At 40.1% G+C, this 26,896-nt stretch overlaps 1 protein-coding gene across 2 annotated transcripts in view; it reads right to left on the reverse strand.

Moving 5' to 3' along the window:
* The window catches only part of DIP2C (DIP2 disco-interacting protein 2 homolog C (Drosophila)), a 149,197-nt gene that overhangs the window by 86,474 nt on the left and 35,827 nt on the right, over positions 1-26,896 (reverse strand). For both annotated transcript variants that reach the window (XM_009886781.1, XM_009886779.1), the window contains 5 exons: positions 24,966-25,097; positions 23,499-23,618; positions 22,370-22,567; positions 11,873-11,964; positions 7,835-7,945 (listed from right to left, as the gene is read on the reverse strand). In XM_009886781.1, coding sequence (XP_009885083.1) covers positions 7,835-7,945; positions 11,873-11,964; positions 22,370-22,567; positions 23,499-23,618; positions 24,966-25,097 — 653 coding nt within the window. The remainder of the gene's footprint in view (positions 1-7,834; positions 7,946-11,872; positions 11,965-22,369; positions 22,568-23,498; positions 23,619-24,965; positions 25,098-26,896) is intronic.

Below are 26,896 nucleotides of genomic sequence, written 5' to 3' on the forward strand. Positions count from 1 at the left end.
AGGGCTGGAGTGCTCCATGGAGAACATCACTCCTTGGACAAGACATAGCCTCTGAGACCTGCTACTCTATCATGTATAAATGGAGGTCACCAGTTTCTTAAAATATCAGATCCATACTACTATTACTCAAAATTTCCCACTAAATTAAATCTAAAAAATGGTTACCAATGTATCTATATGTATGAATCTCTCACTACCAATTAAAAAAAAATTGCATATAAATTTCATAATTGAATGCAGCAACTGCATCACTCTTGATTTTAAATTAAAAATAAAATGTTGTTGTAACTGTATGCCCTATAAAATACTGCTAGCAAACTGTTTCACCACTGTAACAAGAAAATGCCTATTCTCAAGCAATCAAATTCCATTTAACCCAAGACTTTATAAGCAGAAACTAACCTACGCAATTCCATTAAGAAATGTAACATACGTAAACCAGTAGAAAGTGTGGACCTCAGAGCATCAGCACATCATAGCCCTGGGGGATGCATCAGTTAAGAAATGATCTGTCTAGCTCTTCTCATCACAAACCAAAACAACAGGAAAAGGAAACTTGTATTAACAGTTTGAGTTTTTTGGATAACACAAGAAAGAATGACTATGCTTCCACTTAGTGCCATATCAACTGGTTTAGAGCATGTCCACATACAAGAAGTGAGAATCATGTATAGATTACTTAATCCAATCTACTCACCTGTCACAGTTTCTACTAACAGGCTGACTTAAATCAAGACAACCCCATCTCAAATAGCATTAAAATCTTCACCCCATTCTTTTCTGTACAGTTAATTGTCTCATTTGAAAGGACAACATGGCTAAACAATTATGTGACACCACACTACCACAGGAAATTGGAAGATTTTCACCATGTGTGGACAATATCCAATGTGTTTTACAGACTTTCAAATCCTATGCCCTTGGTGTCCACACTAAATCCTGCCTTGCACGAAAAAAGCAAATCAGAACGCTGAAGTAGAAAGTACTGTGACAGACACTGTTCTCAGGGGCCACAGAAGCTCCAGTTGAGGATCTTGTAGTAGGAACACAATGAAGCCTTCTGGCAGTCTGCTAGCCTGTGTTCGTTATTGCCACTTTCAGTCTCAGTCTCGCACCTCCTAACTAGTTCTCACTACACCTCCCGCCTGCTTCTGGTGGCTTCATCCTGACTTAGAAGGAAAAAGTACTGCAGAGAACAGAGACATGAAGAAGGGGTCAACATCCTTTGCCCCATGCAGGTGCCCCTGTGATACCCACAGAAACAATTATTTCCAGCTACTCAAGTGGTGATGAGCTACTGGACTGAGAGCCAGGAGCTGGAACATCAGAAACCATCTCAAGCTGGGAGCCTTATACCTCCCACAGGCACACTGCAACTTCACCAACACACTCAAGCACGTAAAGACGATAGTCTTCGCTGTTCCTTGTACCTCAGCATGACATGCCCAGAGCAGTGAGGACCTCGGGTAAAACTTGTAAGTTCGAAAAATTAAGTTTGAGTTGAAAATGCAGGCATTTGTGTGAAGCAGTCAAAGCTTCCATATGGGCCAGGAAAAAGACTGCTGACTTTAAAGGCATTGATTATTTCAGATTTCAGAGACAAGCTATCGGCATTACTTTGAGTAATGTAAAATGAATGTCTGTAATGCTGAAAACTGCTTTGTAAGTAGAAAAAAAAAGAAACCAAATCATCTGCTGCCAAAAAAAAATGATCTCCCTCCCTCCTTGAATAAAATCACTCTGCTGCCCGTAAAGGGAATAGATTTTCAGGACACAGTGTTTTGTCAGCAGTGTTATCTGCTATTTTGATAATTTCTGCTAATCTGCTACTTTGGCAACCCCCCATTTGCCACAAACACTTTATTTTGCTGAATTTTGCGGGGGCAGAAAAAACCTCAGGGAGCCATTGGAGACCAGGTGAAACTACTCAACGAACACGGTCCCAGCCACAGACGGGGAGAGACTTGCCAGCGATGCTTACTGTCAAATCCTCCACAATTCACAGTTTGAAATGACACGTAATGCAGGTGGAAGGCAAAAAATAGAGCTGAGATGTTGTAGCATGAGGTCTGAGACCAATTGCTGACTTTGGAACTATCATTTTACGTTTCTTGAAGGCACAGCACTTGCTGAGGTACAAAAAATGAGGTCTACATAGCTTTAGACTATGTCTGCACACACCTAGAGAGATCAATCTTTCAGATGAAGCGAGTCGGAAATCCTCTCTGCTGTAGGTAGCCATTCAAGGTTCTCTAAAGACTTTTATTAAAGGTTCCCTAAAGGTTTTCACCAGTACCTGGAGGCAAATTGTCTTCTTCCTGCTGCAGAGAGTGATAATTCATTGTCAGGATAAAAAAATCCCACGTGTAGTTGCATTTCAGCATGCTGTTAATGTCATTTCTATAATGCTTTGTGAGAGTATCTGTGTGAAGGAAAACAATTATGATCCTTTCTCTGCATGTGAGAGTGCATGTCCTTATCTAATAAGGAAGGAAGGAAGAGACAGCCTGTGCAAAGGTTGACCTGATAAAGGTTACTTCTGTCCACTCGCAAATCCCAGACTGCTTTCAAAATGAGAATTATGTGGCGGAGCCTCGCAGACTGAACTAATCTTGTTTTCTGTTACGACGCTTACTTGAGCTCCATTTGCCCTTACCCTAACAAAAATTTGCTGGTAAAGAACAAATAGGGCAATCACCAGACGTAAAGGCCAAACATCACCAGTTCTGAGCCAAAAATGAAAAGGCACCAAGGAAACCCCCTATTTTTACAACACAAATATCAAAGACCTTAATAAAAATTAAACAGAAAGCAGATGCAGTCTTTGTAACCAGCTTACGATGAACAAATCAGCCATCTCCCCAGACAGAGCTTTGGTATCTGGCTGTCATTTGTACATGAAATCTGCAACTATGAGCAGTCTTAATGTCCAAAAGTCTTATTTAAAGCAAGACAACAGTTATTTTTGGCAGGGGACACTGCATGAAATACTCTCTAGGAAACCACCATTTCCTAAACGCAAAAACACACAAAGAAAACACAGAGTTTAAAGGATCCGACATTCACTGTGGCCAACTGAGCAAAGTGCCCAGCTGCCGAAGTGCATGAAGAGTGAAGGATGGGCACAGGGCTTACAGGGGTCCAGCGGTGTGCACCAGGGGCCCATGTGGGGCTGAGGGAACTTGTGTTCTTTGGAGGTACTAGAAAACTATGTTACGGAAAAGAAAATATATAACATTTTATGCATATTCTAAATCCAGTGGAGAAAGAGATGCATTGTCCAAAGATGTTCAAAAGTATGTAGAGCTCCAGTGTTTCTGGCACACTACAGCACAATGATGACTAAAGCTGAGAGGAAACAAAGCTTACTTTATCGCAGGCCCTGAAACACCAGGAAGGGCATCAAGGTGTATTTTCTTTGGAATACAATTCTGCTTTCAAATGGAAGACAAGACTGGGACAATTTCACTGTCTTTAAAGAGATATATCTCTCTGGCTACTGTTAAAGCTCTAACAACCTAACTTCTCAGGATTTACTAAAAATAGCTCCTGAAAAACAGTTTTTACCCTACAAAGGTATGAAGCTTTCTTTAAAAAAAAAAAAAAAAAAAGAAAAAAAAGTGTCCCGGACTGGATGTCTTCAGATTACATACGACAATACACAGGCACATTCTCCTAATCACACTGTCAGAGCCAGCGTCTGGAAGAGCACAGAAATGCCTGCTGAAAGCACACATAGCGTTAAATCTAACAGGCTAGGAAATACTGTTTTGACTGAGAAATAGATTTTTACATGCTTTCATGTCATACCCTGCTACAAATACTCACCACCTATGATAAGGAGGCCATAAAGATCTATGTGGGATCGCTTTGTTCATATGTTCACAGCATGCGATTGAGCATAACTATGAATGTGCTTGGAAGACAAAAATGTTATTTTAATATTAAAACTGATTAGCTCCCCTGACTGTATCAGAGCAGAATAATAATAATTTTCATGGCGCCCATCAAATGGAAAAAAACATTAACCTAAAAAATCTAAAGAAAAAGAAATCAAAAACATATTTTTAAATCTTTTCATAAGGGAAATAATAAATTGCTATCTGAACTAGAACTTGACATGTCGGAAATCCCATATCATCTACATTGATGGCACATTCTAATATATATAGTTTGCAATTCATATCATATCACACATACAATGAAACAATTTGTAACACTCCAGCTTCAGACAAGATTAACAAAAGTGGCAGCTCTGAAGGAAGAGATGTTGTATAGAATATACCATTTGCTAATGTTTGGGCAACATAAAATATTTGGAGAGAGGGACACCATTCTGAAAGAACATAGCCCATAATCCAAGGGATGAGGATAAACTGTAAAAATTTGGGGAGTGTTCATGATATAGGCATTTCAGTGGTATTAATGCAGGGAGAGAAGAAGAAATAAAACATGCTGTTTGTTCTATTGCTACAGTGACCGCAGAACCCCTGACTGCTGCTTCTAGAATACAGAGTTAGTTTTGATGTACTTGAGAATGCTGCGTGGTTGCTGGGTATTCAGGCAATCCATCCCAGATGCCATGTCAGACTGGTCTCCTGAAGTCCTTGGGGGAAGTACAGCTAATTCTAGGTATTCTGTCAACACAAAGGTAGGATACGGAAGGAAAGAGGAAGGAGAGATGGACCCTCCCCTAATAACGAACCAGGAAAAAACCCTGCCAAAATCTTAAAAACGTAACAGTCATTCGACGAAGAAAAGGGAACGCACACAAAATCTGTGAGCTGGTAAATCAGAAGTCTTTACTTCCATGTGGATATAGATGTCTGCAAAGTAATATGTAAGTCGAAAGGCTATCTGGCTGCAAACATTACTGCTCAATTTTAAACTGACAGGCACAAAAAATTTGCAGGGTTGTGAAAAACTCTTCTTTATGAAAATGCAGAACAGTATTAAACCTGCTAATGCAAATTTTTAGTATTTAAAATGGGCTCATAATACAACTCCCTGAAATAGCTCATCTTCTATCAGCTTATTATTCTGTAAGTCTGTACTAGCCTATAATATAATTGTTGGTCTACTTGTTAGTTCACATCTCTGTCTTCCAAAAAGCAAACCAAAAAATGTCCACTGCCAGAATGTACTGAAGCATGTAGGAAAGAGAACAAATAACGGGAAAGCACAAAAGAACAGTCTAGGCCATTGTGTGATGACACGAATGACATCTTCCCACGGATGCCAGAAGCAATCCGCTGCCATTTGACCAAGCAGAGGTATTCCTTCTGGGACTACTCAGAACACGATTTTCATCTCATTGTTTCCACTCCAGTTCACATTCCACATAAACAAAGGCAAAAATATTTGCAACAGTATATGCTGTGAGATTGCATAGTTTTATGTATAGATCATAGATCATGTTGCTTTTTTAACTGTACCACTGACATCTCTGTTATTGTTTTATTAATTTGGTATTTAAACATTGTGGAATGATCTTGGCAATAGTTAAACAGTTTAAGTCTGCAGATATGCCTTTATATAAATATATATATATGCATGTGTAAGTGTATATTTATGTATCCATATATACACACACATTAAAAAAAAAAAAACCACCCTGGAGGTTCAGCCAAATTAGGGTAAGTTATTAATTTGACATAGAGTATTTACTTGGACAGCTGGATTTTATAGTTTACTGGATGGATGTGTATCAGATGTTCCAAAATAAATCAAATTTACACATATCCATGTACTTTAAAATGTCATTAAACCTTGGAAAATAGTAACAGGGAAACACACATTAGATTTTTTATTCCTCAAAGCCATGTTGCTTCTTTCATTTTGTAGAATGAAAGCAGACTTACCCATGTGAGCACTTTGTATGATCTTGAAGTGTATATAGTCTCCTCGCCTGTTTTTTTGTGGCTGCACTTAAAATCTGTGTTTTATATTGAAATAATGCACCATGTTATGCAACTGCCTCAAATTATCTTAAGGTACTGCACTCACATGTGAAAACATGGTGATAGCCCAACGCAAATGTGCTGTATTTCTACTAAAATCATTATCCTCATTCTATACTCATGTCCACCTCTCAGTGCTCTCAAATACAACATTTCACAAATAAAATAGCAGAACCCTATTCCCCAGAGCAGGTAGACCAGTTAAGGTCCTATCCTCTCTCTTTGCATGGCCTTTCTAGCTCACCTGCACCTTTCCTCCAGTCTTAGCCAGTTAAGCTGGGGCACCTCCTGTCTCCTCTTCCCTTGGTTACCAGTGTCCTTCCCTCTACTCAGCTGCTCTCATGTCTGCTGAGCTGGATCACGGCCTTTTGTTGTCTGATCCACCCACTTTCCCCCAACTCCCTCAACTCCTTCACAGTTCAGCAAACCCTCCCTTCCTCCAGCTCCCACCCCTTCTCTCCCTGCCATCTTCCGGTCACACCACAGCAAGGGCCCACCGCAGATGTTGGCCAGGGTGTGTGTGAACCTAATGGAGAAATGATGAGATCAACTCAGCTTCTCAGAGATGAGGAAGGTTCAAACGTGTTCAGTTAGGAAGGAATCTCCAGATATTTTTAGCTGTTAAATTGCTATGTGAGATATGCAAACTTGTTTTCACTTGTTTTCATGGGTTTTCATTTAAAAGGCAGGGTACCTGTCCATGAAACAAAGATTTGAGCTTCTGCTCCAGGGTGCTGTGACACCAAAGCATTTTTAAAAAAAACCAAACCCTTGACAACTGAAAAGTTGAAAAAGTGAGCAAAGCAATACATTTCCCCAATCCTTTCCTTGGAAACACCTCATGGCTTCAGTCAACATTTTCCAAAAGAATTTTGTTTAAAAAAGAAAGCTTGTAAGGATTAAAGAACACACTTTATGTGGACAATTCCAGACCAAATAATTAAAGTAAGGCATTATTAGTGCTAGCTAATAAAAAAGGGATTATATAGAGGGATATTTGGGAGAACCTTACAACATGCATTGCGGTGAGCCACAGTAAAATTAAGGGGATGTGACAAAAAGAACTTGTAATGAATAAATACATTTTGCTGTATTAACAACCTTCAAGGCATACAGCCTCAGAAAAAAATGCAAGTTCAGCAGCATCGGTGTAAGCATCCCAGTTGTGGCTCACCTACCCACTGAGCCCCGTCCCCTCATTGCCCCCAGGCATTCTTTCTGGCTGGAACTGCTCTATCTGTCTACTAACACTTCCCTAGGATACATGGTTGAATCTCTGAACCACCATGGGACGTGAAAGGCTTTTGATTAGCAATGGTCAGTTTTCTCTACGAATGTATGCTGTATGGCAAAAATTCCCAAACTTGATTTGTTGAAGTGCCACCCTTGGCAGAGATGACCATGGTGACAGACGCTTTGGGATACATATGTACATACAGACACAAGAGAAGGCATTTCTGTAACTGCTTTGAAGTAGCATACACAGCACTAGTGGCATTATAACATAGCTTGGGTTGCAGGGACAGGTGGAAAATCAGCAGTTGTTGCCAATGATTCTTTGTCAGTGGCCAACATCAGAATGCTTTGAGAGGCTACAAAGATAATCCATCTAGGACTGACAAAGCTGTTCTCTTGGAAAATTTTCCTCTCCTTTTCCAGACGGACCTGCATTTGCTGATATTGCAAGCACATCTTCAGATTTTCCATCACAGAAAAGAAGGAACTATATATAACTCGCCACGCAGCACTATCTTTGTATCCTCAGATTCAGAGCTAGTTAACCACAAAAAATGTACTCAAATGCTATGCTCAGCTGTGATTTGTTCTGACATAAGTTTTAAAACACTGTATAGAGAAGAAATTCAGTTGCCTACCTTTCTTGTAAGTGGCACTTCAATAGGGACGGGGACAACTTCCGCAAGCAGGCAGCCATAAAATGCTACCATGAAAGCAGCAGGATCGTTATTAGGAAATACGAGTGTTACCTGAAACAAAGAGATGCACATTAAAAATGTTTTATCCTAGGTTTCAGATAACGATAATTGGAGTTTCCATGCTTCCTTTTGGAGAGAGATGATTACCAAAACATTTCTATGATAACTATTCAAATACCTGATGAAAGATGAGTGAAGAATCAGACGCAATTGATTCTGATAGATATTCCTTCTGTATACATTTTCACTTGTGATGGAGTTAAAATTTTCATGCTGCATTCTTTCGTACATTGACAATACCTCTCATCTGGTTCTCAATTTACTGATTCCTTTACAAATGTTAAATAACCACGTAAAAGGAATTAATAGAATTTTACATTCTAATTTAATAATTTGCTTGGAGTTACCTAAAACAAAATGGATTTGTGACCAATTCAAACTACCCAGACTTACTATGCCATTATGTCAATCATTAACAGATTATGTTTTGTCTCATTTTTTTGCCTCATATAACAATGTCATTTTGGGATTGGACTGTTGTCCAAGTGTAGAAGTTTCTCTGTACCTAGAGAACCCAAATAGCTGATATCTAAAGAAGAAAATGTCACATCCAGAGCTGGCCATATAGCATGTCAACCTAGGCCTGGAGTTGTTAAACTTCACAGCTTTAGGGCTAGGGCTAGGGAACTATTTAGATAAAAGAATGCCAAGAAAACATAAAATGCTATAGCAAATCACCTGTATCCTCACTGGGCACCGTTCCTCCCTCAATGTGCTGAACTGTGCAGCTTAGTTCTGTGGGCACTATAGACAATGTCTTAGATCCTCCAGGGGCAAAGGGGAAGGAGAGGTGATAGTGCACGGGCTCGCTGAGGATCTAGCAACTTAGAGAGCCCCCGACTCTCCTTGAAAGGGCAGGGAAGACTACTGCTCTCCCTTACTGGTGAACGACCTCAGTGGCTAGATCCTGTCTACAATTTTGTTCTGGTGCAGTCAGATGCACATTCTCAGCTCACGTCTCAAACAGCTGTAATGCAGCTGGTAACTGTCTTGCACGGTCAACTCAAGTGGCATGCAAAAGCCATGGCGAATGACTTCAAACTCAGTTCCTTTGGGCTTGCACACAGGATCAGAGTGTATTATTACAGCAACTTAAAATTTGCTGAAACTACTTAATAACTCTTGAGTTTTGACTGCTTTCACATCCATAGGAGTTCTGTGTTTTAATCTCTTGAAGTAAAATCATGTTTTCATATATGCTCAAAGGTTAGTTACTGGAGATTAACAGGGTTTCCAGTGATTTCATATGGCTTCAAAGATAGTTGCCTCCCATAGATTAACTTGACTTTTTCAAACTAGAAGAAATCTAACCAACCTTGTCCAAGTGGGTCCAAAATATCTCTGTTTTTAAGCTGAAACCTGTAACTTGAGAGCTGTTTAGAGAAACTTCAGAGAAAAAACATTGCTACTTTATCTGTATGCTTGCACACGAAACAATCCAACTGCTGGATATGGCTGTGCAGATCTTACTGCATTTATTCTCCATGTACATACCATAAATGGCCTCAGGGGAATGGAAAAGAAGGGATTTTGCTAGGTGCACTGAGAGGATGGTAGAGTTTGCTGAGCCCAGCAAACATCTGAAAAATGTTGAAAGATCCCAAAAGATACTTTGAGGATGGTTGGGTTTTGTCTTGGTCTCTGTTTACATACACACAGCAAAGTTTTGGCCGGGAATCTTTGCAAAGGAGCTGACAGAGGTGAAAAAATCTCACTGAAGTCCAGTGGGAATGAGGCATTAACTTCTCCTCCAAAAAACATTAATCACTAACAGACCTGAACCAAATAAATAAATAATGCGGGTAAAAGCAAAAAGGGATAAGGCTGAAGGAAAACAAAACATAGAGTGTATATTACCAGATGAGAATCTGGTTATCTAGTAGGTATTTCAGAGGGCAAGCTTAATTTCCAGGCAGCTGTCTGGGGTGACACAAGGTTAAATTTCTGAAGTTACTATTGAAGGCAAATGCAGCTTGTTGTGTGCTATAATAAAACCAGAAACAGGGAATCAAATGCAGGCACATTAATCTATTTTTTGGCTCAGACAAAGAACCTAAGGAGCGTTGTAATGGTAGCCATGAAAAATAGAGATTGCATTGATAGAAGGTGCTTTTAAAGGGAAAAAGCCCTTTCTGAATTTTATATAATATTAACATAAGGAAACAATTATACTCTCACTGAGAAAAGACCAGAAATATATGTCTGTATTTCATTTAGTATTTAAAAAGTACCTTTAACTATTGTCACACAAAATACATTACTTAGAATAAAAAGCCATCTTCAAAGAGGTCAGAAAGCTTTTATGTTATTACAACAGGGGGATAACAGCCAGAATAACAGCCTAGAACATCAGAAGTACAGTAACACCTCATCTTCAACATGAAGTTCCTTCAAATGATCATGTTTCTGTTACACAGTGATGCTAGGCAAGATGTTTTTACAACACAAAGCATATGCTTTCAGCACTCAGCTATAAACATTTGTTTCACTGTAATCTAGGTGGACTTATTTTAGAAGAGCTGCAATTTGTTGTTTATGTGTCCTGCACTAGCTAAACTTCCAGCTTTCAGCCTGAATTACCCACAAATCCTTTCTTAATGTTAGGAGATGCCAGTGGCTGCTGCAGTAAATTAATATAAAGATGGGCAGTTAGCACACAACAGATAGGGCAGAGATGCGCACTGCCCGGATGTGAACTTCATTCCTTTTGGAGCTTTCTGGGTGGATAGTTTTGATGCGTATACTCGAACTACTTGTTTCTTCTGCTGTTGCTTAGAGACACACTTGTATATCAAGTAAAGAGATTCTTCAGATCCTAATCCTGGCTGAATGCCATTGTAGGAAGCAATTTAGATTAAGGACCTAGAGATCCTTTCGTTAAATTCTTTATAATTTATTTAAAAAACAAACATAGGAAGGACTGTCAGGTTTCATTTTTTTAAATTTTTTTTTCTTTTGGGAAGCATTATTGCATGTTCTCACTTTCAAAGCCCTAAGAAATGTGTAATGCAAACAGACATGTTTCTCACACATGGCACAAGAGGACCAAGTGAACAGTTTGAGAATTGCTGTCAGACCTGGGAGAGGAAGACTTAATCCCACCCTCAAAACTCAAAGCACAAAGGCAGGACTAAAACTTGCATTTCTGACAAATTTGTTCTGGAATCTCCATTCCACAGCTTAAATCCAACCTGGAATGGGACCTGTGCAAATGTCTATACATGCTGTGGCAGAGAAACGGGGTAGCAGGCTCAGCCAGCCTTGACAGAGGAAGTGGCAGGTTTGTAAGTACATCAGTAGCAAAACCATAGGACATTCTTGTCTTCACTTAACGGCTTCAAGTATTACCTCTGCAACCCTTTCTCTCCGTGGACTTTACCCACTCACCCAGATTCAGCCTCTAGCAGTAGCTGTGCCAGCCTCAGGGACCAGGAATGGAAATATTCTCCATGTTACCAGTCAGCGTAATTTATTTATTTAACTGGCTGCCAAAATGTGCTTACTTTGCTTGTCTTTGTCCTCCACAATGTCTCTCTTGTTTCTACCATCTCAACAACTACAAAGTCATTAGTAAGTAAGTTTTTTACCCACATGACACCTCCAGGCTCCGTAAGCAAGCTTTTGCTAAACAGACTGTTGTTCTATGTCCAAAAATCACTTTCCATGGGAATGTTGATTGTTGGCATTGCCACAACTTCAAGTTACCATTCAGGGAGTACTAGCTCAGGTTATTTATTATACAATTCAAAACATCTGTCTGAATGATCAGTCTTTTTCTGAGTAAAAGGCAGATTTCAACCCCACCCCCCCCCAGCATTTCACTTCATTAATTTCCTCTGAGCACCCTAAATACCTCATTCTCTCTTTGTCAATGCGGGATATGAATTATTAGTAATTAAAAATCACTGAGATACTCACCCTGTCTCCAGGTCGTACCATTGGTTCTTGTTTTGTGCCTAATTTATGTAGTATATTGTAAGCAACCTTCATACTTCTGGTCCAAAGTTTGCCTATTAACAAAAAATTTGTGAAATTAATTTTAAAATTCTTCTTATGTTTTACAAGATTATTGAAGGGAAAGAATACCTAAGCAGTGGAAAAAACAGTAGCAACATTATTAGTTTTCCAACTAAATACAACACCACTACCAGGACTAGCAGAAATATTTAAATACTCATCAGAAACTTTTTTTGAACCTTTTTTTTCAAGAAGGCAGCATTGTGAAGAAAAAAATAAAAATTAAGAATATTTTTCTTCATTGCAGAAGTAGTTTTCTTACTTTGTGGCTGGAACATCATCAAGTCTGGCCAGATCATTGTAACACCTTTAGCTGTAGCAAGCTGGACAAGCTGTGTTTCGGCCCAAGCTGACTTCCGAGGGTATTACTCAGGTTTCGTTATGGCACTTCCCCCACCCCAAGCCACCAAGGGAAAAAGGAAAGGAGTCCCAAGAAGCAGAGACGAGGAAAAAAACCCAACAAACAGAAAACACCCTGCAGCCAAAGGGGCACACAGAAGCAGCAGGGACCCTCTGATCCTTAGCACATCTGTATGCTGCATTTCGCTTTTAATTCTGTGGAAGAAGTTCCATTTAACTTGGCTTTTTCTTCTCACCCCCTCCCATATCCTCCCTTCTCTCAGTTTCATTTCACTTGCCCCAGGTACCCTTCCTTTTAACCACTCCTCTTCTCCCTTGCTTCAGTTCTCCATCTCTACACTTAGCTAACCCTTATCAAGACCTTACCCCAATATTCTTTAAAGAAAAATGTCTCTCATTAAGACCTCGTTGGACACGTTACATGCCTTTCATTAATCCTTCAAGTGACTGGCATCTTCCAACTACCCAAGCTCTTTCAGATTGCCTTTGTTTAGAGACCTTGTTACTTCCATTTGAACAATACTGAGAGTAACAGCCCTTGTTCTTGGCTGGCCCCTAGGTACTGTCTTTAAGCACAGAATTCACAGAATTCACAGAGTTCACAGAATTGTTAGGGTTGGAAGGGACCTCTGGAGATCATCTAGTCCAACCCTCCTGCCAGAGCAGGGTCACCTACAGCACGTTACACAGGACAGCGTCCAGGCGGGTTTTGAATGTCTCCAGAGTGGGAGCCTCCACCACCTCTCTGGGCAGCCTGTTCCAGTGCTCCACTACCCTCAAAGTAAAGAAGTTCCTTCTCATGTTAAGATGGAACTTCCTATGTTCAAGTTTATGCCCATTACCCCTCGTCCTATCACTGGGCACCACTGAAAAAAGACTGCTCCCATCCCCCTGGCATCCTCCCATTAAGTATTTGTATGTATTAATAAGATCCCCCCTCAATCTTCTTTTCTCTAGACTAAAGAGACCCAAGTCCCTAAGCCTTTCTCCATAGGAGAGATGTTCCAATCCCCTCAAGCAGTTGTTATAATAAATTCCTCCACATCCTGGTTATAAATGCAATGCTGTTGAATTATTTTTAAGCGCAAACCTGATGTAAATATAACATATGATGAGAAGGCCAGATTTTCCTTTTTTCCTCTTAAGGAAAATTGGAAGGGTCACTGCTGCTTGTTACTGAGAAAGTACTAAACGCAATTACTTCTTATGAAAATGGTAATACTGTATCATCAAACTATGTTTTGCAAAGTTTTTAATTTATTTACAATTACTCCAGTATTTGCATGCTGAACCACCTCGATGCTCAGAAATAAACATAACTCAATTCTCTTCCACTAGAAACTCAGCATGGATACAGGAGTACATCTGCAGGATTAACCCTCGCAGCACTACAGAACAACCACCTGCATTTGATGGAAAGAAAGTCTTTAAAAGCACCCCTGCTGCTATTGTCAACACTTAAACTTGACAAGCAAGCAGGGTAAAACCAAGGATGTCTTAAGAAAGCAAATATTCTTTTTCTTAAAGGTTTCTAACATTGAAGTTTCAGTGGCAACAAACTTAAAAGAGCAATTAGTAGCGATACAGAAAATTGGAGAATGGAAATCAAAAGCCCAGCAAAAGTTCTGAATTGCAAGAAAGAACCATCTTTACACAAAACACTTCCAAGCCTGAAATGAACACTGAGTTTTTAATCCCTTTTCTGAGAGACATAAGGGGCTGCTGTGAAAAGTTCTGTCTGAGCTATGGAGATTAAATCTGTTACAAGTCTTAAATTTGCATTTGTGACATATTCGCACTAATTTTTCAGCTATCAAATGTGACATCTTACAATACGTTCTATAAAATCAACAGGATATTCATATTAAAGTATTTAGATGCCTTCTTTCAGAAGTACCTGGGTACGCAGTACAACCATCTCCACAGAAGTGATCTGAGTAAATGCAGAAATTAAGTTTTCTCAAAGACTAAGAAAATTTAAAGGAGCACTTTCTAGTAAAGCTTTAAATAGTTAAGTCTTTAAATAAATTTTGTCATCATGCTCTTTTATTGCCAAAATTTTATTTCAGCTTTGAAACACGGAGCATATAAGGCTGCCTCCCTAATTCCTCACCTTTCTGTTTAAATACACTTCGAACTGCACAAAAAATGCCCGTAATATTTCCTAACGGTCAGAAGAGACTTGAATTTTCTGCCACCACAGCCCTTTGCTGCTCTACTTACTGGTGCAATACCAAACTGCGTTAATTAGCCGAGCTAACTGCGTGTGCAGAGTGGTACGAAACTGTGGAAAACTGGAACAAAGAAGCTCGTTTGCATTCAGCTGGGAAGGGGCTGGAATGTACGGTCTCTCCTGCGGCCCTTAAAACCCCCATACCTTCGCCCCGACCCGTGCGGGCTCTGCCTGCCCCTGGCTGCTGCCCCCTCCACTCCAGCCCGGGCAGGGGCCGGCAGAGCCCGCACGGCTCCTCGCCAGCAGGCACAGCAAAGCCCACGCAGGTCTTCAACTGCATCGTGTTCAGAAGGAAGCCCTGTAGTTTTTCTTCCAGGGTATATAGCTGCGTTCCAAAAAAAATAAGTAAGAAAAAGGGCTACGAAGGGAGCAGTAATCCAGAGGCTGGAGCCAGGAATGTGTGAATCATCAGGGCTAGACCTGTGGCTGCTGGATGGGGCACAAGCTTCTGACCAGAGGTGGACTGAACCGTGTGCTGTTTTTGCCAGCGCGGCTGTTTGGCCCTCCCAGCATCACTGAGAAATACAAAGGACTCCACGGCCGCAGGATAAAAGCCCTCAGTAACGGAGGATGTTACAAAGAAGGAAATCTTTGAAGTATTTCCTTCCTTGGTTCTGCCTAGGTTGCGATTCGGTGTAATACTTCCTTTGCAAACTTGAGAGATTAGATGTCGCTGGGAAAAAGCCAATTGCTAAAACCTCTCCATGACCTCCGTGCAGCGCCACATCTGCATGGTGGCAGCCAGCTGTGCCTCACCCACGGCTCTTGCTGCCAGACGGGGCTCAGCGCCGCCAGGCCCATCCTCCCGCGGGGCAAAGCCCTCTTCATCAGGGGGGCCACAGAGGAAACCTGCCTGTTGGGGGCCACCAAGGATTGCCCTCGGCCGGAGCGCAATGAAGCCCCAGTCCCCCTCAGACAAACACGCTGCCATTAATTTTCTGGTAAGTTGGCTTGAAGACAGGAGGGCAGATGTTGGAAACTCAAGCAACAGTCTCATTTCGTAGCGAGCAGACCAGCCCGTGCTTCAGCGCAGTGCCACAGCTCCTTTCTTCCAGCCGTGCCGCCATCGCAGAGAGCTGCTCCTGGCCCGGACGGCCGAGGACACACCACCAGGCACAGGAACCCCGAGCACCGCAGTGCTTCCCCGCTGTTTCCCCAGGTAAAGCCCAGACCCACTGAGCCCTCCTCTTCTTCACCTTCCTGCCTGCGTTCCTGCTGTGGCGGGGGACACTCCTACCTGCCTTTCCAGGGACAGGGTTTTTCCCCACCAGGCTCCGGTCTGCTCACCAGACATACATGAGCAGCTACTTTCTTGCGTTTAAGAAGGGAAAACTGTTAAGTCATCTACAGGGATAAGTCATTAGCAAGAGATCTGAGTGTCCAGCGGTGTTTCAGGCATGAGGGTGCCCTCCAGAAGGGCTCTGTGGACCCTGTGCTGCGTCTGCCCGTCAAACACACGTCGTGGGTGATGCAGGCACAGTTTTAGTACCTGAACTACCCCTCAGTTTTCAGGTCACAAAACTACTTCCCAAGCAAAGCAGACTGACAGGTGTTCATAGAAGAGTTTCCCAAGTTGATTTTGGAAAACAAAACCTCAACAACATCCAGTTAACGCACACCTTGCTGCTACTACTAATTACAATTTTGTTCCTACCTCCCATCAAGCTGCTAATTGTGGTGCTGCTTTCCAAGATCTTGAATAACTCCACGAGATGGTAAGAAATTAAGCTTTTCTCTTCATCTATCATTGCCTAAATTATAATTGCTTAAGCATTTACTGAAATAAATCTTCTGCTTCTAAAGACGATCGCATCTTCCTTAGCCCCTTCTGTGGGTTGCCCAGAGGCTCGCCCGCCCCGGCAGCACATTTGGGCAGGAAGGACAAGTCACCTTTAATGCTCTTCACACACTTGCAAACTAAGTGCAGTGTTCCTGCTGCCCAGCAAGAATCAGCAAGCACCGCTATGCCTCTGGAGCCGAGCCATTCCCGGCAGACATCGCAGACGCAGATATTCTCAGTAGGACAGGATGGAAAACAGCATCTTGCTTTCTGGAAGCTGTGACAAACTGCATTAATACGTGTGTGGGGCAAGTCCCTTTTCCTTTGCCACTGGAATTTTGATTTAGTTGAATAGTAGCAAACCTACACCAGCAACCACATATTTTACATTTCACTTGTATTCAGTCTTGTTCTTTTTTTAACAGTCTACTCAGGGGGCAGTATCTTTTACCAACTACAATTTAGCAAGCCGGAGTGAGTTAACAGCCAGTCCCATCTGGTTAAGTGACACACTATAAGGATAAAGGAAACCACCAGGTCTTAAAAACCACACAAAAAGGGATCAGTTAACAAAAATTAGATGCTTTCCACATGACACTCAAGTAAATCCCCTTCCTCCTCCTCTGCAAATCTGTACAAGGACTATATGTTTGTGTTGAATGTAAAGAAGGTTATAAAAGAAAAGCTGTATCAGGGAGAAAACTCAGAGAGAAAAAAAACCACACTCAATTTCCTTATCAACTTCAGGACGCTTTTCAGAACCACACAGCACTAACTCAGCAACGCCAAACCAGTGGTCGCTTACCAATCTCCGTGCACAGCAATTGTGAGGCTGCCAAAGTTTAACTGCAAATAATTTTGTTAATTATTCATTTTTTCAATATCACAGTATGATATTTCTTATATTAAATAGAAAAAGAGCATTTATTAAATTGGGTGAAATGGCAAAATTCCTAATGCTATACAGGTAAAGCAGCACTTTTTCTGCTTTGCAAAACAATAGCTGCAGTTCTGCTGTTCTGTTAATATTTTCTTCATAAACTCTTTAGTTCCATCCTGAGCAGCAAACAAAGTTGTTGTCTTTTGGGAAAAAAGTCCAAAGAAGAAGAACAAAAATGTTCTGTTGCAGAGAATAAAAGACTCCAGACATACTCAGAATAGAGGTAACCTTGCTATTACAGTGCTTGATACCCAGTCTTAATCACAGATTGTAATACAGATTTCTTAAAGTTATTTTCCGTCTTTTTATTAAAGAAATAAAGGTTTAAAGTGTTAAACAATCCTAAGATTGATATCTATCTAGAGACTAGAACTGTGACTATCCATACCTCTGCGAGCCCTGACTTATTTCAGACATGAGGACAGTCTGGCTATGTAGCTACTTGGTTAGAAGAGTCAATTCCCTCTCTCTCCTCCTGATAACTGTGGAATTCCTGGCCTAGAAGGTTCTCACAGCTAAAGGACGCGGGGGGCTGGGTTGCAGGCCAGGGGCAGCATGGCTTGGGGTAAGCTATTTTCAGTCTGTTGTTAAGTTTCAGCCATCTCAGGGTATCTCCAGTATAAGCTACATCACCTCTGCTAAGGCAGCATGACTTTGGCCTCAAAATGTTTACAGTTGCATTGACTATTTTTTTATGGGCAATTCATTTGAAAAAAAAAAAATGCCCTTTTTCGGGTATTTTTTTCTCCACAGAATCCAAATGGATAAAGAAAAAATACTTCTCTATCCAGGGAGCCTTCATTGCTACTTTTGCTAGCCTTTCTGTCTCCCACCAGGCCTCTTATGTGGGAAACAATGTATCGGAGTTGCTGAAAACGGTTCTTAAAAAATCTGATTACAGGAAGTGTTAGATAAAGGAAATGAGATTCTTTGAATCAGATGTAGTTAACCGGTACTCGTTTTGTTGTTTTTAATAATGGTTACAATAAGAAAGCTCAAAACTTGCTCATTCCCAAATTACTTTCAGCTTTTTACTTTATCTCTAGCCTTTCTGATTCTTCTTAGAATGATAATTTTAAGTAAGAGAAGTAACTGTGATAGCATAAGTACTATATAGGATTTAATTGTCCTTTATTCATATTTCTCCTCTAAGAAATCACTAAGTGCTTCATTATTAATACCACCAATACCAAAACCAGATGCCTGACTACTCTGATTAACTTTGTCTGAGCCAGAAATTGTCTTCCTTTTCCTCAAAGCACATATTAGGTTTCTAGTCAGAGTTCAGACTTACTAAAAACCCGATAAAGACATCTTTCCGTCCCATATCTTAGACATTTCAATTTCTGCATATTCAGTGATTTGATTCATAAAGGGATTGTGAATAACTTAACTAAGATGTTCTCCACTTAACCAAGTTCCCAAAGGAACAAAATATTTGAGAAATAAGTAATATTCATAGTGTTTCATTCACTGGAAAGAGTTTAAGAGTTTTGAGTACATTAAATAAAGATTACAACTGGGGCACGGAGAAGAACTTCAAGAACTGAGGCAAACCGCTTCAAAAACTTGCGTGAAAAAAGATCAAATCTACAAGTGCAGTTATTCATTTTTCTATCTCCAGTAATCTGAGACACATGGAGGAAAACAGTCCTGACATGCTATGAAGACAAAAAGCTCAAAACACATGCTGAAAAAGACACAGGAGATATAAGGCATTACAAATTAGATGGATTCCTGCAGAGGAATGGGAAAGCAGAGATGATTTTAAGCAACTGCTGAAATAATAACTTCTTTAAACTAGTTCCCCTTAAGGCACAACAGCACATCATGATCTAAAGCACTCACCACTTAAATCCACACTAACTGTATCATGTCCACATCAGCCACTGTTAGGTAGGGAAATTCGTTCCAGTACATCACACAAGGTGGTCTTATCACACCAATCTACCGCTGTCTGCCATGGCATATCATAGCTTGGTCATTGCTCTGACCACTCTTAGATGTCTCTGGACAGGACAGCAAAAGAATTGTGAGGAAGGCTTTGGAGAAGGAGAATTTCGTGGGCTCTCAGAGAGCTCCTTGTCAGCATGCGAAAGGAAGTATGAAACCATCCTGGATAGACACAACAGGCCAACACAGCATTTTTCAGGGCCAGAGAGCTAGCTGTAAGAATCAAGACTACGGTGACAGATGGGATGAGATTTTGCCGTGTAGATGCAGCAAAAGGTCTGCATTTGACAAGATCTGCTCCCAAAATAACCTGGGAGGTCTGGACACAGAAGGGCTGTACAAAACTAAAGAAAAGTCTGGGTCATGTATGATATTCAAGTTACAGCCTGAGTGACAGGCAGGATGATTGTCTACTATGATCTACAAAGGAGAAGATAAATATACTTCATGTTAAGGGAATAAGTTCTCATACTCAAATGGGCGACCTAGCTGACAGATACAGAGACAGTCCTCGGATACAGTTTGGAAAGATGGAAAGAAGTCTATAATAAGCAGGCAAACCTGCAATTCATGCATGTAGAGACAAGAAACTGGAAAAGATGCTGTGTATCAAAAAAGTGGGGATCAGAAGCCTCCTTTTAACTGGGAAGTTGGAGGATGAATGAAGAGATTTCCATGAAGACACAAGAAGGCATGAGAAGAAACTGAAGCAGAAACAGTAAACAGAGGTAAAATATTGAAGAAGAGGTGCATAGTGACCATGTTGGTAACACATCAAAGACTGAACCACTAGAAACTTAGAATTATTATTAACATTCTTGAATACTTGTCAAAACAGTGAACGTATAAAAAATCCTGGCAATGGTGTTTCCTTAAATTGGCAAAGAACCTGAAAATAATTGTGAGGTACAAACTCAGAGGCTACTGAAAGTCCTCAATGTTGATATTTTAAAGTTTTAGTCATCTGATAATAGCATGCACACAAGGAAATGAAGTGTCACATTAATACCATGTGGTAGGATTGTGGGTTTAGCTTATCTTTCGAAAGTTTATTACCACCGGGGCCAGTGGAACTACGCACAGGGATAAAAATTCATGAATAGGAGTGTCATTGCTGAGTTCATAGAATCATAGAATGGTTCAGGTTGGAAGCGACCTTAAAGATCATCTTGTTCCAACCTCCTCTGCCAGAGGCAGGGACACCTTCCACTAGACTGTGTTCCTCAAAGCCCCATCCAGCCTGGCCTTGAACACTTCCAGGGATGGGGCATCTACAACTTCTCAAGTTCAAGGCTTAATGTCTATTAATGTTAAACTTTAAAAAATGCCATGCCCACAATTGCCAGAAAATACTACAGACAAAAAAGGTGGAATAGCTAGAGCAAAATCATTCATAAAGCCACTAATAAAGTGGCAGGTTAATGACATTTCAAATGCAGTTGTCATTTAAGATAACTGCTATGACACAGTAAATGGACATTTCCTATGAAGACGAATGTCAGCTTGAAATCTAGCTCGCAGAGAAGAACTAACTAAATCTCTTATGAAATGTTTTGGTTTATAATTTTCTTATCCATAAAAAGAAGGCGAAAAAAAGAAAAAAAAGTTTGTTTTTCTGACCTCAGGAAACTACTGAAAGGCAACAGCAAAAACCATATCCTAGAGTGCTGCCAAATGGAAGCAATGAAAACATGAGTTTTAGTCACATTTTTCTCAGGATTTGGACATTTTAGAAGAGGGTTTTGGAAAGAGTTAGCTTAGGACAGAGAACCAGGCTAGGTGGCCCTGTGAGCCACGTGGATGAGCTCCTAAAGTTGATTTGCTCAGCCTACAGCCCTTCAGGGGAAGTAGGACATATGCTCAGACTCTCTGGACAGAATCCCATATTCAGAAAAATGGTCTGATTCTCACTAACATCTTAATTTCCTTTCCTGTCCAATTTATTTAGGGCATTCAGTAGATGATATGAATTGCTCTTCTGCAAACATGTAATTGCAAACTTTGAAGTTCTTCTCTAGTTCCAAGTAAATGTCCTTAAGGAAGAAGAACATTGATCAATGGTGAATCATACGTTTGCGCCCTAATTTAAGTAACTTCTTTACTCTAAGGTACCCGAGGGGAAAATGTTTCATGCATGACCTTCAGTTGCAAAGGTTCTGTTATGCATTAAAAGCCTTTAACTATACTGCAATGCCAAAATTGCAGCAGACATCTTTTCAGAGCGGGACCGTCACTCAGTTTGACTCCTGAACAGAAAGGAGTGTTCAGATTCAGCACTGAACAAAACAGACAGACCTCTATATCACAGCATGTAAAAACATTCTCTGCACAGAACTCTAGGTCGCTGAGAAGGCAGAAATAAAAAAAAAGCAAAATCATGTTTTATATCCATATCAGTAGCATACAGAAATGTTCCAACTCGCTTTCAAAGTCTGACGGTTATTCATAATAATTCCTTTGAATATCTCCCAAATGTCCCCTGAACATCTCAAAATTAGAAGCTATATGGGAGTTATTTGTCAGGGATATCCTTATGTTTATTTCTCTTTGGCCTTTCTTGGTTGCAATATATTGTCAGGCTGTACACATTGAACTATATCAACATACCAAAAATCACACTGAAATATATCCTGGCAAATCTATTTCAAGGGGGTATATTTGATAGCTGTACAACTACATATCTGGAGGAATAATTCAAATCACACTTACTGCAATGTCAGTAGAACGTGGGAAAAATTCCTATTTTAACTTCTTCAGGAAGCTGGTGAATTTTGTATACCAGGTTCTGCTTTTGCAGAACAAAGCCGGGGCAGTACACACGGGCAATGGATTTAGACATTAAACTTCAGGAAAATCTGCCCTAGGATGTATTTCTATTTAAAAGGTGGTTTTAATTCATAATCTGTAATTCCATGGGTGTATCGACTCAGTTCTTTTGCTCTTTGTGTAGTAAATCATACTATAACATCTCAGCAATCCATATTCAGACACCAACAGCTTCAGAATTGTCTTACCCTGCTCAGAACAGAGGCATCATTGGAGGGTTTTTTTCACTGTATATGTATGCATTTACTACACGCATAGACAGTGTATACAATATACAAAAGTACAAGGAGTTTGAAGAGTGCTCACCGTAAGTGAGAATATACAGTGGTTTTCCATTCGTATCCATAGTGGTTAGGCAAGGAGCTTTTGGTGAGATGGTCCCCCATCGCTGCAAAGCTGCTTCCAGAGAAGGCGGCCAATTTGTAACCACACCTAATTGTTCCCCACGCATAGCCAACATCTGAGCTCCTTCTGGCTTTGGCTGGTTTGGATCTGGCTGTTGAACTTATGATTATGAAAAGATATACAGTTACCATGTAAATTCTATACCTTGTGTACACCTGCGTAACCAAGAGAATAAGTTACCTTTGCAAAATATCCTGAAAAAAATAATGTGTTAGAAGGTATTGAGAAGCAACAGAGAAATATAACAGAATGATTAACTTTTAACTTTAACAGAGATGAAGTAACTGAACGTCTCGGGAATGCACATGCTTATCCTTACACTAGCTCCACAAGTAGGGAAGGAAACTGCTGAGGCAGCATGCATGTATTTATCTTCAAAATAATCAACCTTTCTTTATTCCTAAAGAGAGATGGAGAATACTTTTTTTCTGGCAAAAATGCAGAACTACTGAAAAAAATGTACTTTAACAAGTCATCAGTAACAGATTGATTTAAGTCAGGTTCTGTTACAGTGCTGTCTTATAAACTACTATCAAGACTATTTAAATCACCACATCCTGGCAAATCTTAATTCTCAAATCACTGGCCTCCTTAAAAAAATCCTCCATTTATTGACTTTATCCTTGTTTCTCTCCTACATTTAGTTCATTTTTTTCAATGCTTCTCTGTTACACAAAGGATGTGTAAAACATTTAACATGCTCCCTCACTGACAGTTTTTCTCATATCGGTGTTCAAAAGCAATGGCTCTAACCCACAGCTGAACATTCTCAAAGCAAAGCTTCCCTCCACTCTCTTCTGTGGTTTCTTTGCAAGCAGAACCAGGAGCTGAGCAAACAAGAGAGACTTTTGACTCTACAGCTCTATGTCCAAGCTCACTACAAGCAGATTCCACTGAATGCTGATGCTTTTTGGTACTTGCCAGTACAGGGAAGGTTTACTTAGCTTTCTAGAAAGTCAATGTGCGAGACAAACATTTTACAGAGTTTTAATAAGAGATCCCCAAACCTTTTGAAAAACAGTCATTTTACCTTCTAACAATTCCTCAAAGTCATCTACAAAGAACTCTCGTAATGGTGGTCGTTTGGGCCGTTTTAGTGTATTGACCAGCTGCTGAATCTTTGCTGACACTCTGCTGCTCACTGGTACTCCTGTAGGACAGGGATCAATGGAGACATCAGTCGACTGCTATGCTGAACGCCACCAGACGTTAAGTGGGGTAAGAAAAGGGCTAAGACTGCAAGGCCACCACAACTACAGTTTCATGCCATACCGTGATTCAAGTATTCAATATTAAGACATTAAGATCATTTCAGCAAAAAGGAACAATGACGCCTAGTTTAAATAAAAGCAACACAACAATGTCAGCACGAGCTTGCAAAATTAGAGGGGAAACAGCACATGGACTGAGGGAGAGAAGCACAGTGAAAAAACCCTCCCTAAAGCAAATGTCAGTAACCTTAGAGAACTCTTCTAGGTGGCATTGGCAATGGTCAGTCAGAAGACAGGCATTGGCTCTCCCCATGATCACTGGTCATTCCAACATTGGCTGACAAGACCGCCGCTCAGCAAGGAGTGTGGGTCACAGGCTCTGCCCCATCATTTATTCTGGGTTGCTCTTTACACTGCAGTAGACATCTGTCCAGTATCTATCTTAAACATGGTTCACATCTTTGTATTACTTCAGCATGACCCTGTATTCACTGAAGATCCCTACAGCCAATCCCACCAGCCAGCAAACTCCAAAGGGAGCGTGCTTGCCCATACAGCACATTGAAAAACACAATTCTGAACAGGAGCGTGGGGCAAGGGGCACTTCTATAGTATAATCCCATAAATCACCTCCCCCTTCCTTTTCCCTACTCGAGTGCAAAGCCTCTGCAACGTTCACTTCATCTATTCCCGAAGTAATAGCTTTATGTCACTGCATTGCAGAAATTTCAACTTCCTACCCTTCCATAAGGCTGGCTCCAAAACTTTGACCAAGTGGTTTTTAGAGCTGAAGCTGCTAAGTTTAGATGTGATACACTTGGTCAACAACTCCACACCCCGCTGAAATATTGTTTAATAAGTTTTAGAAAAGAGGAGCAGTAAATAAGAAAGGGTTTACAAATAACTGTTTTTCAAAAAAAAATATGCTCAAAAAATAAAACTTTAAACATCGTTTTTCAAGGTGCAGCCATTCTAGCATGTCACGTTCTTTGCCATTTAAAAAACAGGCTAGCTGTAACCAGGCAGCATGATAAAAGCAGATCTAAAGAGATTCACTGGTTTCTTTTGCCAAACAATTTCTACAGGGAGTCAGCTCTGCTGATTAAGAAATATTTTCCTATGTCAGCTTCATTTATACCAGTTTATTTTAAGACTGTAAAGATGCTGCAACTTCGTACGTGTTTATAAGTGAAAAGTGCCCAGAAGAAACAAAGACCAGATGCATACAGTAACCACTAAAAAGGTTATGCTACTCGAAAAGAAAACAGTTTTGCTTTGTGACATACCATCACCAGTCTCCATAAGTTCAGCGTTTCCATACTTTGGTGCCACCCGTGCCGTTGATCCTTGTGGTCTTTCTACTTGTATTGAGTGTTCTGAGGTGTAAGTAGTAACATCTGGAGGGGCAGAATGATTTTCTGTGAAAAATAAGTTAATAGGTTTAACCGTGTACCTCTAGTGTTGAAGGGCAGAACAGCAAAGAGGAGAGGAAAGGATACCATTTGATTTTTTTTTCCCAACATCCGAACAGGCATTGAAGTTAATGCACAAAATGGATGTATACAACTATAACGTACAGCATGATTTTACTAAAAAAAAATTCCACTGATTAAAACAGGGGCTGTATATCTGCAATCATGTAAGCAATAGGCTAAAAAAACGATACAATTAGGTTGTAGGTTCTCCAATGACATTTAATTTTATAGTAAGTTAAAGCCTGTAAACAGCCTCAAAAAGAAAAGACCCAGACAGATATACCTTGGATAAATTATTGCATCGTTTTTTCTAAATGAAAAGAATACAGCATGTTGTCAATCACTTGCAAGTGCCAATGCATATCCCTTTTATAACCTCTTTATTCTGAATATGCCAATTTTAGCTAAGAAAGAAACTAGTTCGTATATTAGGAAAAAAATCAATCATAGCAGGGTTGGAATCCAGGGGAAAGAAATAAAATGTAAAGAAACATGAACTTTGCATTCTGCATGGACACTTGCTTGTCTACTATTTTTAGATAGAGCTATTTCAATTCTTCCGCATAACAAAGACTTGCCTTCCAGAAGGCAAACACAATTTGGTCTGACTCATGCTAGTACTGCTAAACAATTCCACAGAGCTAATCTTTCTCTTTCATAGCCTGATAACTCAGCATGCTACCACAGTTTGTTTTCCTGTGTTTTCAAGTCTGAGTGTGTATTACCTAGGCATTTGTGATATTTTTATGGGTTGTCTCATAATTTTTTTCCAGGTTTTTATCAGCATTAGAGTAGATTGAGATAAATACCATGGATAAATAACAACTTCTCTCTTGATTGACATAAGCAATCCCCAGAAACCTCTGAGATACAAAAGAAGGCAGGTCTTAATTCTGCTGCTGCTGGAGTGAAAAGGAATGCACTCCATTTTACAATAGGGTAAGAGTCTTTAAAAATGCAAAAATTCCGGAGAAACTTCATCTTGTTCCAATGTTATTTTCAAGATGTGCTTTTTATTAAATCTGTCCTGTAAGCATTGTGGTGCTGTAACTCTCCTACAACACCGACTTCCACAGTAAATTTCACCTCAAATGTAATCACGAAGCATTTTCATGAGTCTTGAACTTTGGGTCACTGTAATTCTTATGCTTTCAATCCGCAATTCATGCACCATCAACACAGATAACTAATTTTTAAGGCTACGCATACAGTTACAGGATACTATATTAGATGCCTATTTTCCATACTTCTCATTTGAAGGTAGCATTTGATGGACAGTCATCATGAAAAATTAAGAGATGACAGTAATGTCTATAGTTGCTATTTAATGTTTGTATTCACCAACATCATAAGGACTCAACCTAATCACTCAACCACAGTATCTGGTTGAGGAAAACACAAGATGGCTTTTATTATGCAACTCAAAAACATCTTGAAGCCTACACATGTCCCGTTGAGCCTTTTGATTCTGATCACATCCATTATTATAATTTTACTGAAACAAACACCTTATATTGCGCTGTAAGTGACCAACTGAAATATAATAGCTTGGACAATGAAGCTTATGCTGGTAATTGTTTGAATAATGTCTTCGTTTTAGATGTCTTGTCATTATCAACTATTTTAGACTCAGCACAATTTTTGCCCTCCCTTGCTAAGTGGCAAGAGCTTTTTATAGATCATGATTGAATTACCCAATAACTAAGTCAATTAAAAAATGCTGATATTTATCTTTTTATCTT

This window comes from Charadrius vociferus, unplaced genomic scaffold, assembly GCF_000708025.1.
Source record: "Charadrius vociferus isolate BGI_N301 unplaced genomic scaffold, ASM70802v2 scaffold255, whole genome shotgun sequence".
NCBI lineage: Eukaryota > Metazoa > Chordata > Aves > Charadriiformes > Charadriidae > Charadrius > Charadrius vociferus.